The following is a 19,294-nucleotide window of genomic DNA, read 5'->3' on the forward strand; positions in this document are numbered from 1 at the left end:
CCTAAGTGCTCTGAACGCCTATCTCAAAGTCTGTTTGTCGAATTCGCTTGGAGACTTCAAGTGGCATCTGATTATTCCACTCTGGGACACCTCACCAGCCGGGAACATAACACATAAAGACTTACAACCAAGTTGCTTATTTATTCCTAAGAAACATAATTTTTAAACCAATTAACCGTTGGTTTTTGAATGTATGGGTGCGTGCATTAGGGTCAAGAGAAATAAGAAGTTATAAAGTCTTTTAGACATAGGTTTATCTCAATAGTGTTTAAGATTTAGTTTATTAATAAATAGTTAATTTGTTGTTGTCTAAAGATACCTTGTTTGGTATGTTTTTATTCTGGGGGGGGGGGGCGGGGGGTGAATAAAGTGTTTAATTTGGCTAATTTCCGATAGGTGGGAAAATGTCAATAATAGGCTCTGACCTGTGGAGTAATGGAACTGATTGACAGTGCTTTACTCCCGCCTCGATTGCAACAGAAGATACAGAAAATCTCCCAGAAATACTAGGGAACCAAGGGACGTGGGAAAATGAGGAATTGAAAGAAATTAGCATGAGTAAAGAGGTAAGACTTGAAAGGTTATTTAGATTGAAGGTTGATAAATCCCCTGGACCGGAAGAACTACATCCCAGAAGGAGCTGGCTATAGAGACAGTGGATGCATTGGCGGTTACCTTTCAAAATTCTATAGATTCTGGAAAGGTACCTGCAGTCTGGAAAATAGCAAATGTAACCCCACTATCTAAGAAGGGAGGGAGAGGGAGAATGGAGAACTACAGACATGTTAGACGTCAGTACTAGGGAAAATTTTAGAATCTATTAGAAAGGATGTGATAATTGGACACTTAGAAAATAATGGTAAAATTGGGCAGAGTCAACATGGAGTTATGAAAGGGAAATCATGTTTGACAAACCTGTTGAAGTTTTTTGACTATGTTACTTGCAACATAGATAAAGGAAACCCAATGGATGTGGTGTATTTGGATTTTCAGAAAGCATTTGATAAGGTCCCACACAATAGGTTAGTAAACAAAATTAGAATCATAGGATTGGGGGGTAATATACTCATATGGATCGAGAACTGGCTAACAGACAGAAAGCAGAGAGTAGGAATAAACGGGTCATTCTCAGGGTGGCAGGTTTTTACTCATGGGATACCACAAGGACCAGTGCTAGGGTCCCAGTGGCTCATTTCATCTCTTCTCTCCTCACTCTACAAGGCCCCAAACACTCCTTTCATGTGAAGCAGCAATTTACTTGTACTTCTTTCAATTTGGTATACTGTATTCACTGCTCACAATGTGGTCTCCTCTACATTGGGGAGACCAAACGCAGATTGGGTGACCGCTCTGCAAAACACCTCCGCTCAGTCCTCAAAGCATAACCCCAAGCTTCCGGTTGCTGGCCCCGCTCTCATGTCTACATCTGTCCTGGGATTGCTGCAGTGTTCCAGTGAACATCAACGCAAACTCGAGGAACAGCACCTCATTTACCAATTAGGCATGCTACAGCCTGCCGGACTGAACACTGAGTTCAATAATTTCAGGGCATAACGAGCCCCCCTTTTTATTTTGTTATTTTTTTTTGTGTGTTCATTTTATTTTAGTTTGCTTCTGCTGTGCCTACCCACTGTTTTTTTCATCTTTGTGCTTGGGCCAAGCTGTTCAGTTTTCTGTCAATTAACACCCTCACTGTACTAACGCTTTGTCCTTCACACCATTAGCATGCTGTTTGCCTTTGCTCCATGACCTTCTGGTCAGTTATTCTCCGTGACCTCGTCCTACCAACACCTCTTTTGTTATCTCTTGCACCACCCTGTTAACTTTTCTCTCTCTCCACAGATACTGCCTGACCTGAGTATTTTCGGCATTTTTTGTTTTTATTTCATATTTCCAACATCTGCAGTACTTTGCTTTTAACTTAATCCTTGTCTCTGGTGATTTGGGGCTTTCAATTACATTAACAGCCTACATATAACCAAATACAAGTATCTAGGGAGACATGTTGGCCACCAGCCTGCAGAAAAAAATTAGCAGTGAGCAATTTTAACTCTGCATGCTGTGGGCAGCAGGAAAGAAGCCGATAGGGAACACACCTCAAACAAGGCTGCACAAATACGGGAGGGACGGCCGGGCTCCCGTTGTTGCTCCCAACAAACTCGTTCCCTCACGGCCAAAGGCGCAGCACCATTACCGACCAAACTCACGCAGCAGAAAAGCAACTTCTCGAAAAGAACAGACCAGCGCCTCCAAACACCAATTGAAATCGGTTAATCAGCGATTACGCACCATATTATCCGGCCCCACGTGATTGGATCGCGCACGCGCGTAACCCTGATGCCTCCGCTCGCGTTTTCATCGTTCGATTGAGGAGGGCTCGTCGTTTTATTTTTTTTTTCCCCCTTTGCTCCTGGGAAAGAAAGTGCGGCGTCCGCCTTGATGTCGTAACCATGGAGTTTATGTAAAAGGGTCTCTCTGATCCACAAGTTAAAACATAGTCCGATCGAACTCCCGGCGCCAGATTACATTGGTCTTCTTTCTCCCCGTGTCCCCGCCCCCTCCTAATGTCTCCTCCCCTCCCAATGTCCCCGCCCCCCTTTCTTTCAACAGGGAGCAACGGCGCTCCTCGTTGGCATGGTGATATGGGCGTTCTCCTTCTCTCTCTCTCTGCGTGCGGGTAAGGAGTCTGCGCATTAGCGTCGCCAGGGCAGCTGTGGGGGGTGTGTCGCCGCGCGGGGCCCGCGAGCGCCGGCGGTTGGCGGTGTGCGCACGGAGGACGGAAAGGTTCGAGCCACGGATCTGGAGTGACGGTGAAGGCCGGGCCGCTCATCCCATGGCGACCAGAGACATTGACCGTGGCAGAGGAGGAATGGCCACCACCGCCACGGACATTCAACCGTCTCCGCTGCCGGCGGACATCATCGCACCTTCAGAAGTGGAGGAGATGGTGGCGGAGGATAATGTTGCTGAGACGCCGCGGCGAACCGAGGGAAGGGATCCCAGCCCGGTCGCCGGGCCTGCGGTGCCGATGCTGGAGACTCAGGAGCTGGCCTCCAAGCGAGTGGACATCCAGAACAAGCGCTTCTACCTGGACGTGAAGCAGAACGCCAAGGGCCGCTTCCTGAAGATCGCCGAGGTGGGCTCCGGAGGCCACAAGAGCCGCCTAACCGTCTCCATGCCGGTGGCGGCCGAGATGCGCGACTACCTGGGGGACTTCATCGAACACTACGCGCAACTTGGGCCCGGCGGCGGAGGCTTAGGAGACGCCAGCTCCCGGAGGCAACAGCGGCGGCAGCAGCCGAGTCAAGCACCGGCCCAGCCTGAGGTCCAGGCCCAGCCTGAAGTCCAGGCCCAGCCTGACGCCCAGGCCCAGCAGGCCGAGCCGCCGCAGCAACGAGTCCTGAAGAGTGAGTACCTGGTGCGGGAGAACCGCAAATACTACCTGGATTTGAAGGAGAATCAGCGAGGCCGCTTCTTGCGCATTCGCCAGACCATGAGCCGAGGCCCCGGCTGGGGCTACTCGGGACAGGGCCAGACCATCGCCCTCCCCGCTCAGGGGCTCATCGAGTTCCGGGACGCCCTAGCCAGACTGATCGAGGATTACGGATCGACGCCGGGAGGGGGCTCGCGGGACGACGCCGCGGCTCTGGGGCCGTTGGAGTTGCCCGAGGGGATCTCGGTGCCCGTCGACAACAAGAGGTTCTTCTTCGACGTGGGATCCAACCGTTACGGGGTGTTCCTACGAGTGAGCGAGGTGAAACCGTCTTACCGCCACTCCATCACCGTCCCTCACCAAGCCTGGGCCCGTTTTGGCGACAACTTCATCAAATACGCCGAGGAGATGAGGGCTATCCAAGAAAGGCGCAGGGACCGGAGGGCCGATCTGACCAGAGAAATTGCCGCAGACAGTGAGGAGGAGGAAGATTGACATCCGATTATCGTTGCTTTGATATCAAATCCCTATTGATATTACACCACCATCCTATCCGCATCATCCTAGTATCCTGATCATAAAAGAACGTATATTTATATAGGACCTAAACATAAAGGGATTACACCGTCCCCCAATTCACCATCACCGTCCCTTCCCCCACAATTCGCCATCACTGTCTCCTTTCACCCCCCCCCCCCATCATTCACCATCACCGTCTCTTCCCCCCCCCCAATTCACCATCAGCGTCTCTTCTCTCCCCCCCCCCCCAATTCACCATCAGCGTCTCTTCTCTCCCCCCCCCCCAATTCACCATCACCGTCTCTTCTCTCCCCCCCCCCCAATTCACCATCACCGTCTCTTCTCTTCCCCCCCCCCCCCAATTCACCATCACCGTCTCTTCTCTTCCCCCCCCCCCAATTCACCATCACCTTCTCTTCCCCCCCCCCCCCAATTCACCATCACCGTCTCTTCCCCCCCCCCCAATTCACCATCACCGTCTCTTCCCCCCCCCCCCAATTCACCATCACCGTCTCTTCCCCCCCCCCCAATTCACCATCACCGTCTCTTCCCCCCCCCCAATTCACCATCACCGTCTCTTCCCCCCCCCCCCAATTCACCATCACCGTCTCTTCCCCCCCCCCCAATTCACCATCACCGTCTCTTTCCCCCCCCCCAATTCACCATCACCGTCTCTTCCCCCCCCCCCCCAATTCACCATCACCGTCTCTTCCCCCCCAATTCACCATCACCGTCTCTTCCCCCCCCCCCCCCAATTCACCGTCTCTTCCCCCCCCCCCAATTCACCATCACCATCTCTTCCCCCCCCCCCAATTCACAATCACCGTCTCTTCCCCCACCCCCCAATTCACCATCACCGTCTCTTCCCCCCCCCCCAATTCACCATCTCCGTCTCTTCTCCCCCCCCCCCAACTTACCATCACCGTCTCTTCCCCCCCCCCCAACAATTCCATCACCGTCTCCCCCCCGCCCCCCCAATTCACCATCTCTGTGATCTTCCACCCCCCCCCCCCCCAATTCACAGTCACCGTCTCTCCCCAAGTCACTGTCCGTCCCCCAATTCACTATCGCGCCCCCCCCCCCCCTCCCAATTAGTCTCTGCCACCCAGGTCATCCTCTGCCCCCGCTCCCCAGTTCACCATCATAGTTTGTGCTTCCATTCACCGTCATCATCTGCCAACCCCCCAGTTCACCGTCGTCCTCTGCTGCCCCCCCAGTTCACCGTCGTCCTCTGCCGCCCCCCCCCCCAGTTGACCGTCATCCTCTGCCCCCCTGCTCCCCAGTTCATTAGTTTGTGCTTCCATTCACCGTCATCGTCTGCCAACCCCCGAGTTCACCATCGTCCTCTGCCGCCCCCCCCCCCCCCCCAGTTGACTGTCATCCTCTGCCGCCCCCCCCCCCCCCCCCAGTTCACCCTCGTCCTCTGCTGGCCCCCCAAGTCACCCTCGTCCTCTGCCCCCCCCAGTTGACCGTTGTCCTCTGCCCCCCACAGTTGACCGTTGTCCTCTGCCCCCCACAGTTGACCGTTGTCCTCTGCCCCCCCCAGTTGACCGTCGTCCTCTGCCGCCCCCCCCCCCAGTTGACCGTCGTCCTCTGCCACACCCCCAGTTCACCCTCGTCCTCTGCCGCACCCCCGAGATCACCCTCGTCCTCTGCCGCACCCCTTAGTTCACCCTCGTCCTCTACCGCCCGCCCCCCCCCCCCCAGTTCACCCCCGTCCTCTGCCGCCCCCGCCCCCCCCCCCAGTTGACCGTCGTCCTCTGCCAACCACCCCCCAGTTGACCGTCGTCCTCTGCCGCCACCCCCCCCTCCAGTTCACCCTCCTCCTCTGCTGCACCCCCCAGTTGACCGTTGTCCTCTGCCGCACCCCCCCCCCAGTTCACCCTCGTCCTCTGCTGCTCCCCCCCCCAGTTGACCGTCATCCCTCTGCTGCTCCCCCCCCAGTTCACCCTCGTCCTCTGCTGCTCCCCCCCCAGTTCACTCTCGTCCTCTGCCGCCGCCCCACCCAGTTCACCCTCTGCCGCCCCCCCCCAGTTCACCCTCGTACTCTGCCGCCGCCCCACCAGTTCATCCTCTGCCGCCCACCTTCCGTTCACCGTATTCCTCTGCCGCCCACCTTCCGTTCACCGTCCACACCTGCCACCACCTCTTCCATTCACCGTATTCATCTGGCTCCCTCCCCTGCTTCACCATAATTGTTTCTCCTCTCCTCCGTCCCCCCGCCGTCGTTCACGATCATCATCTGCCCTCCCCCACCCCCCCCAACCAAGTTCACCGTCATCATCTGCCACCTCCCCTCTATTCACTGTCCTCATATGCCCCCTCATTCATTGTCTGCCCTCCCCCTCCCAATTTACCATCATTGTCCCTTTTCCTCCCACCTAGCTGTCACTGTCTCCCAACACATCATCAACATAATCTCCCCACCAGATTCTTGTCTCTTCTCCTTGTCTCGTCACCCCACCCCAGTCATCGTCTATTTCGTCGCCCCACCCACCTCCCCAGCCAAGATTGTTATGGTCTCCCCCACCCCCCCAATTGTCATCTTCATCTCATTCCCCCCCAGATCATCATCGCCTCATCTTCCGACCTCACAATCATCAATTTTATCCTGTCTTACCCCTCCAATCATTGTCGACTCCACCCTTGCCCCCCCCCCCCACCCCCCGAAAATCACCATCATTGTCTTTCTCCAGTCCACCCTGCTTTTTACCATAACCATGCCAACTGATTGCATGTACAATGTAAAAAATTACCTGGCTCCATTTTATTCTATTAGTTCATCCCTCAGAAAAGCAAATCGATAGAGAAGGATTTTTGTGCGCTGCTCAACCTCCTTAAAAGGAAGTAGAGTTTGCTGTGCTTAACATTGCATTTTCAAAATTCCCTCCAACCAAACTTTCATAATTTTTTTTAATGATACAAACAAGCATTTGTAATATAAAAATGCAGTTCCTTTATCTTTTTCAGTGCAAATCTATCAACAGATTTAAGACTGGCATCTCAAGTTGTAACTGTCCATGGGGGGAAAAATGCACATCTATTGTCTACATAAACAATTTCAATCTCCCTGCTGTAAGTAAAGCTGTAGCAACTATTTCACTTGATTAACGATGTATGAGCTGCATGCCCATTTTTTTCCTGAAAGAATCATGTTTTTTTACAGCTTTTAAGCTATGAAAGCCTATGTAATTGTCATATGTAGCAATTTAAAATTCAAGCCTTCTAAAATTTCAGATCAGCACAAAACGTGATGTATATTTTGCATGTACTATGTATTTGTGATTTTTTGTTTACCAAAAATTGGACAGTACTTTCTCGATTATTCAGTCCTTACTCTCTACAATATGTACCACATCCAGTGCATGTCTTTTTCCCCCATTGCAAAAAATGGGGTTTAAAAGTAGGCAATAACTCCCTAGATAGCTCACTTTACCTTATCTGATGCACTTTATTCAATTTATAATCAATAAGAGTAAGTGCATTATAGATATGTTGTTCCATACTTCTATTGAAGAACCATGAGAAATAAACCACAGACCAGTGTGCCATAGGATTGTCCCCAGACAAGAAAGAACTGTCCACACTGAATTTTAAGAATGTGTAAAGTTCTTCTTCCTTTTTATTTGGACATGGTTGTGGGGGCAGAGAAAGACAAGTTATAGTATTTGACACATATAATAACTGTGACAGCTATTTAATAGCCTTTAAACTGTTTTTGCACTTCTTTTAAAGAAAAGAAATTGGGTGCTGCTCTACTTTCCTTATGTTAACTGGGGACAACCCTTTACCAATACTTTTGTTATGCGCCAAGGCAGGTCATTCCAGTGCAGTGCCTGTTACTTGTCTAAATGAAATGACAAACTGTAGTAATCACTTAACTTGGGTACCAAACACATTTAACAGTAAACCACAGTAATTGTTATAACATGCATATGAAATAGCTATGTTACTTCATGCTGCAGTTACTTTTATAATGATGTAGGCCTTCAGTAAGAGCTCTGCCTGCAGTATTGAGTACATGGCTTTAATCCTCTGCATCATAAGAGAAGTATAGGACTTTTGATAACATGATTGCTGGCATAACTGGGGATTTTTCTGATTTGTGGGTGCACATTGTTATGATCATGGTACCCCCACGCAGGTTATCCTGCAGTATTATGGCAGCTTTTTGCACTGTGACTTATCAAAAGCACATGATGTAACTTTATAACATCATTGGAATTAATTGCAACCTTGTGTATTTGCAAAGTTCCATTGCCGTGTTCTATAAGACTGCACTACAAGACATCAGCGACTATTTCTGTAACATGCAGAAAGGACCTGGGGATATTTGGGAAATTGTACCTTTAACTAGAAGAGCTGACAAGTAACCTACAAGTTAGCCCTCATTTTACTGTCAAAGCCCTTCATCCCTTGTAATTCAAACTTTGCATGAGACAATCAAGTAGATACCCAGACAAACCACCAAGACTGTTGTAACTTGTCAAACAAATTCATTGGCTGACAATCAAAATCATTTTGTTTTAAATTACAGTTGTACTCTGCTTGTTACTCTATTTTCCTATAGGAGAGGGAGAAAAGATGTTTGAGGGAATGTCACCCTTCAGCTTCTGTTCGAAAATTGTCATTAAACTGGTGTTATGAAGTTATACATTTATTTATTGGTGCGGGATGTGGGGAGAAAAGAGGAAGGTGTTTCAAGAAGCAACAGATTTGTAAGCTTAGTGTTTAATCTGTTTACATTTGAGAATTTTTCTGCCACTTTCCCAAAGGGTCGTGTGTGGTGTGTTTCATTATATGCATATATCCATTTATGTCAAGTTTGAGTTCACTTTCTTCTGATTTAAAGTAGTGTAGTGATTTATAATCCAAGTAATACAAAAGTAAAGCCCTCATTGAGATAATGAGTGCTACCCTTACCTGTTTGCATCCTGTAGAATCTATTGCATGTGGGCACTGTGTTGGTACATAAATGCTTTTTTGAGCCTTCAGTAATGTCCATATTTTTGATACAATCAAAATCAGTAGGTAAGCTATCAAGATTAAAAAGGTCAAAAAAAATTTTACTGCATTTCGTTTATACAGAGATTCCCTACAATTAAGATTATTATGAATGATTGCAGTACAATCATAAATATAAGAGTAGACAGGAAATGTGTATAAACTAGATTAAGCATTTTTACATGCAATATGGAATTTACAAAAGGTCATTCGAAATAGATCTTCAGACAAGTCCTTTTCTTTTTAAGAAATTAAGGGCTGCATTTTACCAATCCTCCGAAGTCGGGTGTCACGTGGGGGGCCCAGAAAAGTCTTCCAGGAGAGGCCCGCCTCGACCCCCGACGCTGAGAAGGCCCCGCCGCAATTTACCGGCGGTGGCAAGGTCTTTGTGCGCCCCCCCCCCCCCCCAAACTGCCACATAGCGGCAGAGCCTTCATTTGGGTAGTGAAATTAATTCAAATAAATGTAAATGAACTTAGTTGGACCGGGCAGCTGTCCCACGCTGATATTCTGGCTGGTGGCAGGAAGTCCCACGCCTTCCGATCCCTGTTTGGGGATCCAAGGTGAGACACTGGTGGGGAGAGGAGTGTAATTCTCCGTGCAGGGGGTTGGAGGAGTGAGCGGGGAAAACTCTTTTGGTGGGAGGGATGGTGGGAAGGGGTTAAGGTTTAAAGTTATTAAAGGTCGGGATCTGCATAACAGTTTTTTTGGGAGGGGGAATGTGCAGTTAATGAATTGATTCTTCCTTGGGGGTGCAGGTGAGGGGAGTGAAAATGTAATTCCATCTGTAACTGCACTTTTCCACATTCTTTGCCTTTAAAAATGTAAATTCACCTGAAGGGCTTGAAGCCCTTTAACAATGGCACCTGCGCGGTGACGACGGATTCCAGGGACAGAGCAACCACCCCCTCTATGTCACCAGGAGCAGATTTAGAGTTAGACAGCTCAAAACAGGCCCACAGCTCAAAACAGGCCCTTCAGCCCATCGTGTCCATGCCGACCATCAAGCACCTAACTATTCTAATCCCATTTTCCAGCACTTGGCCCGTAGGCTATGCCGTTCCGTCTCCTCCATTTAAATGAGCCCCCACGCACAATATTGCGGGTTCAGCAGTAGCCGCTCCCTGCTGCCAGACTGCCACCTTCAAAGCGCTCTGCCGCAATTTGCGGCAAGCTCATAAAATTCAGCCCTAAGAGTTGCCATTAAACTGATTTCTTGTAATTTAGTTAAATAATGATGGACCAACTGGAGTACAGTGGGTCATAATTGGTTTTGATGGAACAATCCAACCATCAGTCCATCTTTCTGTACCTCCTGCGGTGCAGTAATTTTACATTTATGGTTAGTCAGAAGCACTTACATTTTTGTATTTGTGTTCCACATTATTTTTACCATGACTGTATTCGTCTTCTTTATTTTGTTTAGACATTGTACTAGTATGGTGCTGTTATTCTGTTTAACCATTCAAATTTTACTCATTGTAGATGGTGCAATAATTACATTTTTATTCATTTATTTTACTCTGGTTTTCTCATTTTTGTTGCTCTTATTCCATGCTGTCCTATTCCAGCCTGGTAGATGGCTCTTTTTGGGTTGTACTTTGCTTCATAACTTTCATTAATGCAATTCTCTGTAAGTAAATGAGGTAATTCAATCAGAAAGCTTTTAGGTCTCCTGGTATTTTTCTTCTGTTGTGTTGGACTGAGGTGCTGTATCACAGAATTGTTACAGCACAGGAGGAGACCATTCAGTCTGTTGTGTCTGCACCGGCTCTGTGAAAGAGCTGTTTACCAAGTGCCATTTCCCAGCCTTCTCCCTATAGCCCTGCACATTCTTCCTTTTCAGATAACAATCCAATTCCCTCTTTCATGTCTCTATTTGAACCTGCCTCCACCAGGCAGTGTATTCCAATCCTAACCGCTCACTGCATGAAAAAGTTTTTCCTCATGTTGCTATTGCTTCTTTTGCCAATTAACTTAATCTGTGCCCTCTTGTTCTCGATTCCTCCACCAATGGGAACAGTTTTTTCCTATCTACCTTGTCCAGATCCCTCATGATTTTGAATGCCTCTATCAAATCTCCTCTCAACCTTCTCCAAAGAAAACAGTCCCAACTTCTCCAATCTATCCACATAACTGAAGTTCCCCATCCTTGGAACCATTCTCATGAACCTTTTCTGCACACTCTGCAATGCCTTCACATCTTTCCTAAAGTGTGGCGCCCAGAATTGGACACAATACTCCAGTTGTAACAAATCAGCCCCATTTATTTAATAGAGGGCAGTTAAGGTCAAAAGATTCTTAGTAGTAACTGGGTCGTGCAGGAAGTTACAACACTTTCAGTTCTCTGACCTGGGTTTGAAGACATCCCAGATTGGTAAAAAGAAAGTCTCCATTGTGCTGGTCATAAAGGTTCAGTCTAAACTCAGTTTGACTTGATCTAGTGCCTAGGAAATATGTTGACAGTACAAAACTGCTAGTTTCCTTCAGAGAAGAATGATATGGAAATATATTTTGTAATTGGTTTTTGCTGTTCAGAGGTCAGTTAAGGCACATGTTAAAGCAGGGCAGCATATTTGCTCTGCATCAAATCTGTGCTATAGCTGAGAAGGGAGTATTTTTGCTGACATTGGGTGACAGAATTGCAAGGGTGTCTATTCCCCAGAATTTGTATTCGTAGTCTTCATATAAATACTCTTTTTTGCTACTTCCTGTCCCAAAAAAAATTACGGGTAGGATCTGTTGATGGTCCAGCATTGTATCACTGGCATTTTGCAATTCTCCAACCAGTTCCAATTTGTTTTGGTTGCAAAGCATAGAACATTATCCATATTAACCCAGTTTGTGTAGCATTTATTGCTATTGGCTCTCTAGCTTTTCTTTCATGTTCTATTCTGTTATATTTTAAAACCAATTGTTAAACCTAACCATGTTTTTTAAACAAGCAAATTTTTGGTTCTTATTTGACATGCACTGCTAACATCGTTGCAGACAATGGCACGTAGATGTTATGCATTGCTGATTAACTTATAATTGACATTAGACACAAATGTATATTATCGAGTTACTATTGCTGTGAACTTTGAATACAATTGTCTACTGACTTCTTCAATCCTTCCACTCATAATATAGATGTCTCAGTCTTATTGTTAAAGCAGTTCCAAACATGACGAGATTTTTGCACAGCCTGACGCATCGTAAGTATAGTGCAGTAGGCAAATGGTTAACCATTCATCAAGTGTTTTGTTTGCAACTTATGTTTCAATACTCTGTGGCATGTGTGTATGGTCAATCTGCTATTGTATAAAGTGCAATAGAATTTGTGAACATGCTCTGATTTAGAAAGAGTCTAGTTTTGCTTTCCTTTTTGGGCTGGTCTATTGTTGTCTTTCAGAATGCTAATCCTTTTGATAGTTTAATTTATTAGATTATTGCTAAATATTCCCAGAATAAATTGCTTCAATTTGTGATGTTTGTGTTTTGAGGAAGGAAAAAAGGTTAATCTATGTGTGCATGCTTCTATGTAATATGTAGACATATTAGATCAAGATCACCTAATCAAATCTCCAACACCATTTAAGAATGAGTAGGTAATTCTGTAGTAAGAGTACCTAGCTTCATATTGAAGAATTGAAATACAGTGCAAACACCTTAAATACCACAGTACTTACTGTAACATTAATATACAATATAATTATAAGCATGGCCATTGAAGACTAGTAATCCTGTAAATGCTGCAGTATTTTGTGGCCACATACTTATTTAGAACTGTTAAAAGTATTTGACGATATGAAATGGATGTAATTATAGAGGAGGATGGAAAAAGTGGAATCTGGGTGATAAGGTCATCTATCAAAAGATTGAATCTCCTGGCAGATTTGAATAAAATTGCAAATTGTAAGAATACTATATTTTAACATAGGTCATCAGATGCTGTGAGACATAATGGTTCTTGTGCTGTTGGTGCATTGTTGAATACAAATGTTTGAGATTAAACAATGAAAATGCATGGTTAGATTAAATCCTAGCGTTAATTAACTTTTGAGTCTTGAAGAAATTTTGCTTTATCTTCCTGGAAGTTTTACCTGTTTTTGCATCTCACAAATAGGCTAGATATGTTGAACATAGTGCATGAAAAAGGTAAATTGTTTTGTACATGGTATGTGGAAGGCATGAATTTAATGAGAATAATGGTCCTTTCATGCTTAATTTTTTGTTTATCTCAAGAGCAGCAATGTTGTGGGAACACTGTCACCTCCTAGTTACACCCCATCCTAACTTAGAAATATATTGCTGTTCCTTCATCCTCCTTGAGTCAATATCCTGGATTTCCCTACCTAACACCAAAAGGACTGCATAGCTCAAAGAGAAGGCCCACCACCACCACCTCAGGGCATGTAGGTAATCCTGTCTATAGAACAGGAATAAAATTCTGTTCAGCGCTGCAAGATTATAATTAGTAGCTTAAAGACAAAGTACTGCAGGGCTAGAATTTTGTACTCTGTTAAATTTAAGTACAAACATTTGCAGCACAAAATAGATAAACAGAAGTATTAAAGACATGGAGGAAGTATTCCAGTCCTGGTAGTGCAGCACTCATGTTGAGTAATTTCAGCTCTGTTGGCTAAACTGAAAAAAATGGCCATTGAGTTTTTAGAAGATGTATGGATGAGCACTTTACAACATTATTACAAATATTTAACAAAGAATGCTTAATCATGGTCCGTACCAACTGAAACTTAATGTGTGGAATGCAAGCAAATCAGTGCACGTATAGTTTTAAACACTCCTGTTTCAGACATAACTAAATATGATGCAACACACTAATTCCACCCTTTTATTTCAAATGGAGCTGCCCTTATCTCCATCCCAGAAACAAGTGTAGAATACCAGTTGTAGGATTTGGCTTGACATACTAGGTTTGCTGACTTAAATTTTATCCCTGCAGTGAATGCATTGTTACAAAAAATACTGCTTTTTTCTTTATAAATTCTGTCAGCATGGTTATTACATTCTTCTAAACTGGCCACTGTAGCATGTGTTAGTTACTTTGGAGATTCAGAAGGGTGTCAATTTCACAAGGTCATTGCATGTTTTTTTCATCCTTGTTAATAATTTGGACAGTTTATGTACTTGATGAAGAGCAAGAACACAGATGATGTAGCTTAATGTTCTCTGTTTCTTCTTTAACCTATTAGTAACTGCATTATCTTTTGTAGCTTCTAAAATGGCTGAATCAATGTGCAATCTTAAGTATCTTAAATTAGAATGAGAGACATGCCAAATAATGCACTGCTTTTGTCAACATTTTACAAAAAATTGAATGTTTTTAATGCAAAAATGCTGCTGCATTACAAAATTGAAACTGCAATTATGTCTTTCCTAGGCTATCAATAGATCTTCACTGAAATCTGTTAGAACCTTTAAAGCTACCTTCTCTTCTGTTTCATTCTTCAAGTGTTGCTTGAATATTTTAGGGTAGGGAGGGAGAAACATTAAGAAAACAAGTTTTGGCTTTCTTAAAGTGTGAGATAAGTGATACTGTAGCTTGAGGTTATTGTAATTTCAGATTCAAATAAAAAGTATGGAACAAGGTTATGAAAATCATTTGTTACTGGGGAGGGAGATTGCCAATAGGCTAGTAAATCAGTGGAAAATTGTTGCCAGAGACTCAAGATTGTTCATGAATCCTGCTAGTTCTAAAATTTCCCACTCTTTGTTATTTTGAAATTTTTGTTTTGCCACCTGTGTGCTGTGAATTGTCTTCAAATGCATGACATTGTCAGTTGATATGTTGAGTGTCAATATATTTAACTCTTAGTTTTGTTTGCCTTGCCAGTGTGTAAAAATGGACTGGTTTTATTCCATTGTATTATTTTATTTGTGTATTTTGCAATACAGTTGTGCATTAAACAACTCCATATGGTGCAGTAAGCTCTACCTACTCTTTTGGCCTACGTAAGATTGAGAAAGCATCAAAAATCAGACTTAATGTTCTTTTATGTGTGCTTCCATGAAATTGATGCTAATTTTAAGTAATGTAATTTAAATACTGTAATAAATCTGTTTTTGTAGAAACCAATTCAGTAGTTAGGTTTAGTACTTCACCTAAATACATCAAAATCTATTTAAACAGTGGTACGATTTTGATCAAGCACATGGCAAATAGGAAGTGTTGACCATAGGAAGCTCCAGCTTAACGTATCCTGTAATTTTCGTAAATAGACTAGCAATTAATATATGACCACTTTAGTCCCTTCTCTCCCCATCCCTCTGCCACCTTCCCAATACCAAATCTTCCTCTAAATTACATTTGGAAAAAGTATGATTAATCTTTATATATTACTAATCTGCTCCGGTTATAGTTATTTTGCTACTTTTACTTCTAATCAGCTGCAGTCAATTCCAGGTTATAAAGATCTGTAAATTTTGACAGTTTTTTTAAAACTCTAAAGGATGATTAATTCCATTCAAGCACTATTTTTGGCAGTGCAGAAAATTGAACCTTCTGAGTTCTGTTCTAATTGGCATTTGAATTGTTGGTATATTTCCAGTTTATGATATCTGTGCTCCAATATTTGCTATCTTAGCTTTGGAATTTTCTGCTGTATATGTTTTTGTTTCCCTACATTCCTGACTGTTACTTGCAAACTTGGGCTAGCAAGTGCATCAGCTGCAGATTTTCAATAGGCAGAGCAGCTTTTAACGATAAACTTTATTGTTATTTATTTTGTTTCCTGTAACATTGAAAATTTTCATTTGAGTATTAAATGTTGTCTTGTTTTGTCAATCAAAAAATCCTGCATCTGCTCAGTCTCGATTTCCTTTATAAATTCCTATGTAAACTTATCATACTAATTATACCCTATTCCTCGTGAAGATGCTGCATCACCACCAGTGGCAGGAGGGTATAGTTATATTGACAATTTTACATAGGCAGTTTCTGTTATAAATATGGACACAGGAATTAATGATGGAAACTTATAAGAATGTATGACTTGAAAATTGGGGCTGAATTGCATCTGTACACTGGCTTCGAAATCCACCTTAGTCTGAAGGCTACATTTGGCCGTGAAAGCAATTGGCATAGTATAATTTGTCCATGGTGAGGATCTAGAAAACAGTCCAAATTTAGCATAAGATATGTAATTAAGGATTGTGTTAACCATAGAACCATAGAAAAATTACAGCACAGAAGGAGGCCATTCAGCCCGTCGTGTCCATGCCGGCCGAACAAACTAGCCACCCAATCTAATCCCACCTTCCAGCACCTGGTCCATAGCCTTGCAGGTTACAGCACTTCAGATGCATGTCCAGGTACCTTTTAAAAGAATTCAGGGTTTCTGCCTCCAGCACCGTTCCTGGCAGTGAATTCCAGACACCCACCATCCTCTGGGTGAAAAAGTTTTTCCTCCTGCTTCGTGGCAGGAGGCAGAGGGTGATGGTCGAGGGTTGTTTCTGCGAGTGGAAGCCTGTGACCATTAGTGTACCGCAGGGATCGGTGCTGGGACCCTTACTGTTGGTAGTGTACATTAATGATTTAGACGTGAATATAGGAGGTATGATCAGTAAGTTCGCAGATGACACGAAAATTGGTGGTGTCGTAAATAGTGAGGAGGAAAGCCTTAGATTACAGGACGATATAGATGGGCTGGTAAGATGGGCGGAGCAGTGGCAAATGGAATTTAATCCTGAGAAGTGTGAGGTGATATATTTTGGGAGGAATAACAAAGCAAGGGAATATACAATGGATGGTAGGACCCTGGAAAGTAAGAAGGTCAGAGGGACCTTGGTGTACTAGTCCATAGATCACTGAAGGCAGCAGCACAGGTAGATAAGCTGGTTAGGAAGGCATATGGGATACTTGCCTTTATTAGCCGAGGCATAGAATGTAAGAGCAGGGAGGTTATGATGGAGCTGTATAAAACGCTAGTTAGGCCACAGCTGGAGTACTGTTCTGGGTACCACACTATAGGAAGGGAGTGATTGCACTGGAGAAGGTGCAGAGGAGATTCATCAGGATGTTGCCTGGGCTGGAGCATTTCAGCTATGAAGAGAGACTGAAAAGGCTAGGGTTGTTTTCCTTAGAGCAGACAAGGCTGAGGGGGGACATGATTGAGGTATACAAAATTATGAGGGGCATTGATAGATTAGATAGGAAGAAACTTTTTCCCTTAACGGAGGTGTCAATAACCAGGGGGCATAGATTTATGGTAAGGGGCAGGAGGTTTAGAGGGGATTTGAGGAAAAAAAATTTAACCCAGAGGATGGTTGGAATCTGGAATGCACTGCCTGAAGAGACAGGAACCCTCACAACATTTAAGAAGTATTTAGATGAGCACTTGAAACACCATAACATACAAGGTTACAGGCCAAGTGCTGGAAAATGGGATTAGAATAGTTAGATGCTTGATGGCCGGCTCAGACACGATGGGTCAAAGGGCCTGTTTCTGTGCTGTATGATTTATGTCCCCTCTAGTCCTTCTACCAATCAACTTAATTCTGTGCCCCCTGGTAATTGACCTCTCCGCGAGGGGAAACAGGTCCTTCCTGTCTATCTAGGCCCCTCATAATTTTGTACACCTCAATTAAGTCACCCTTCAGTGTCCTTTGTTCTAAGGAAAACAACCCGAGCCAATCCATAGCTGCAACTTTCAAGCCCTGGTAACATTTTTGTAAATCTCCTCTGCACTCTCTCCAGAGCAATTATGTCCTTCCTGTAATGTGGTGTCCAGAACTGTATGCAATACTCCAGCTGTGGCCTAACCAGCATTTTATACAGTTCTGCTTTTGTATTCTATACCTCAGCCAATAAAGGAAAGCATTCCATATGCCGCCTTCACCACTCTACCTACCTGTCCTGCCATCTTCTGGGACCTGTGGACATGCACTTCAAGGTCTCTCACTTCTTCTACCCCTCTCATTATCCTCCCATTTATTGTGTATTCCCTCGCTTTATTTGCCCTCCCCAAATGCATTAACTCACCCTCCTCTACAAATTTTTCTACTTGCTAGTCTCCAGTTTATAATAAATAGTTAAGGCATGGCAGGGCAGCTCGGCTGCGTGGAATGCGCATGTGGGAAGTCGTGGACGCTTCCTGCGGCCTAGTCCACCACATATGCAGAAATGTCACCAGCTGCAGAAACTTGAGTTCCCAGTTACGGAACTCGAGCAACAGCTGGAGTCACTGTCGCACATCCGCAAAGCTGAGAACTACGTGGATAACACGTTTAGAGGGGTGGTCATACCGCAGGTGAGAGAGTGCAGGCAGAGAAGGAAGGGTGACTGCCACGCAGTCCAGGAGAACCAGGCAGGTAATGCAGGAGCTCACTGAGTCCATCTCGTTCACTAACCAGTTTTCTATTTTGGAAACTGGTGTGGGTGATGGTTCCTCAGAGGGGTGCAGCCAGAGCCAAGTCTGTGGCACCACGGTTCACTCAGCTGCACAGCAGGGGAGGAAGATCAGTGGAAGTGCAGTAGTAGTAGCTGGCGATTCAATAGATAGGGGAACAGACAGACATTTCTGTTGCTGTAGATGTGACTCCAAGATGATATGTTTTCTCCCTGGTGCCGTGGTCAAGGATGTCACTGTATCTGCTGGACTTTCTTATTGTGGGGGGGGGGGGGGGTGGTTTGCAGGGGTGAACAGCCAGAGGTCATGGTCCGCATCAGTACCAACAACATAAGGAGAAAGAGGGACGAGGTCCTGAAAGTAGATTTTAGAGAGCTAGGAAAGAGATTTAAAAAAACAGACACTGCCAGTGCTACGTGTTAGTGAGCATAGGAATAGGAGGATAGATTAAATGAATGTGTGGCTGGAGAGATGGTGCAGGAGGGAAGGCTTTAAATTTCTGAGTCATTAGGACCAGTTCTGGGGCAGGTGGGACCTGTACAAGATGGACAGGTTACACCTTATCAGGACTGGGACCATTATCCTCAAGGGAGGTTTGCTAGTGCTGTTGGGGAGGGCTTAAACTAGCATGGCAGGGGGATGGGAACCTGAGAGGGTTTTTGGATAGGAGAGAAACAAAGCTGGTATGGGTAAGAAGAAAAGTAATAAGCGAAATTGGAAGGCAGTGGAAACAACGGTCAGCATCAAATAGGGTCAAAGTACTGAAAAATGTTAAAAAGGCAGAATTAAAGGCACTCTATCTGAATGTAAGCAGCATTTGCAACATGGTAGATGAATTGATGGCACAAATAGAAGTAAACGGGTATGATCTAATTAGTCTAATTAATCTAAAATGGAGACGTGACTGCAGGCTGACCAAAGCTGGGAACTGAATTTTCAAGGGTATTCAACATTTTAGGAAGGATAGGCATAAAGGAAAAGGAGG

The 19,294-nt window shown here is 44.8% G+C and overlaps 2 protein-coding genes across 6 annotated transcripts in view; one reads left to right on the plus strand and one right to left on the minus strand.

The window, feature by feature from the left end:
- The window catches only part of wrn (WRN RecQ like helicase), a 149,722-nt gene extending 147,345 nt beyond the window's left edge, over window positions 1-2,377 (minus strand). For 3 of the 5 annotated variants that reach the window (XM_068045239.1, XM_068045211.1, XM_068045195.1), the window contains exon 1: window positions 2,097-2,185. Coding sequence is in view for 1 of the 5 variants with exons in the window: in XM_068045221.1 (XP_067901322.1) it covers window positions 2,290-2,292 (3 nt within the window). In the remaining 4 variants the exon portion in view is untranslated. Of the gene's footprint in view, window positions 1-2,096; window positions 2,186-2,289 lie in introns of those variants that run through there. The other 2 variants (XM_068045204.1, XM_068045221.1) reach the window with 2 other exon arrangements.
- Window positions 2,378-2,701: 324 nt separating this feature from the next.
- Window positions 2,702-4,290, plus strand: LOC137360451 (transcriptional regulator protein Pur-beta-like). The gene has a single exon (XM_068025903.1). It carries the CDS (start codon window positions 2,834-2,836, stop codon window positions 3,926-3,928), a length of 1,095 nt encoding a protein of 364 aa, XP_067882004.1. The 5' UTR covers window positions 2,702-2,833; the 3' UTR covers window positions 3,929-4,290.
- Window positions 4,291-19,294: the final 15,004 nt, after the last annotated feature.

The sequence above is a fragment of the Heterodontus francisci genome, chromosome 1 (genome assembly GCF_036365525.1).
Source record: "Heterodontus francisci isolate sHetFra1 chromosome 1, sHetFra1.hap1, whole genome shotgun sequence".
In the NCBI taxonomy this organism is placed as follows: Eukaryota; Metazoa; Chordata; class Chondrichthyes; order Heterodontiformes; family Heterodontidae; genus Heterodontus; species Heterodontus francisci.

Coding starts and splice junctions, on each gene's coding strand:
- LOC137360451 (XM_068025903.1), top strand. CDS start 2,834: ATGGCGACCAGAGACATTGACCGTGGCAGAGGAGGAATGGCCACCACC.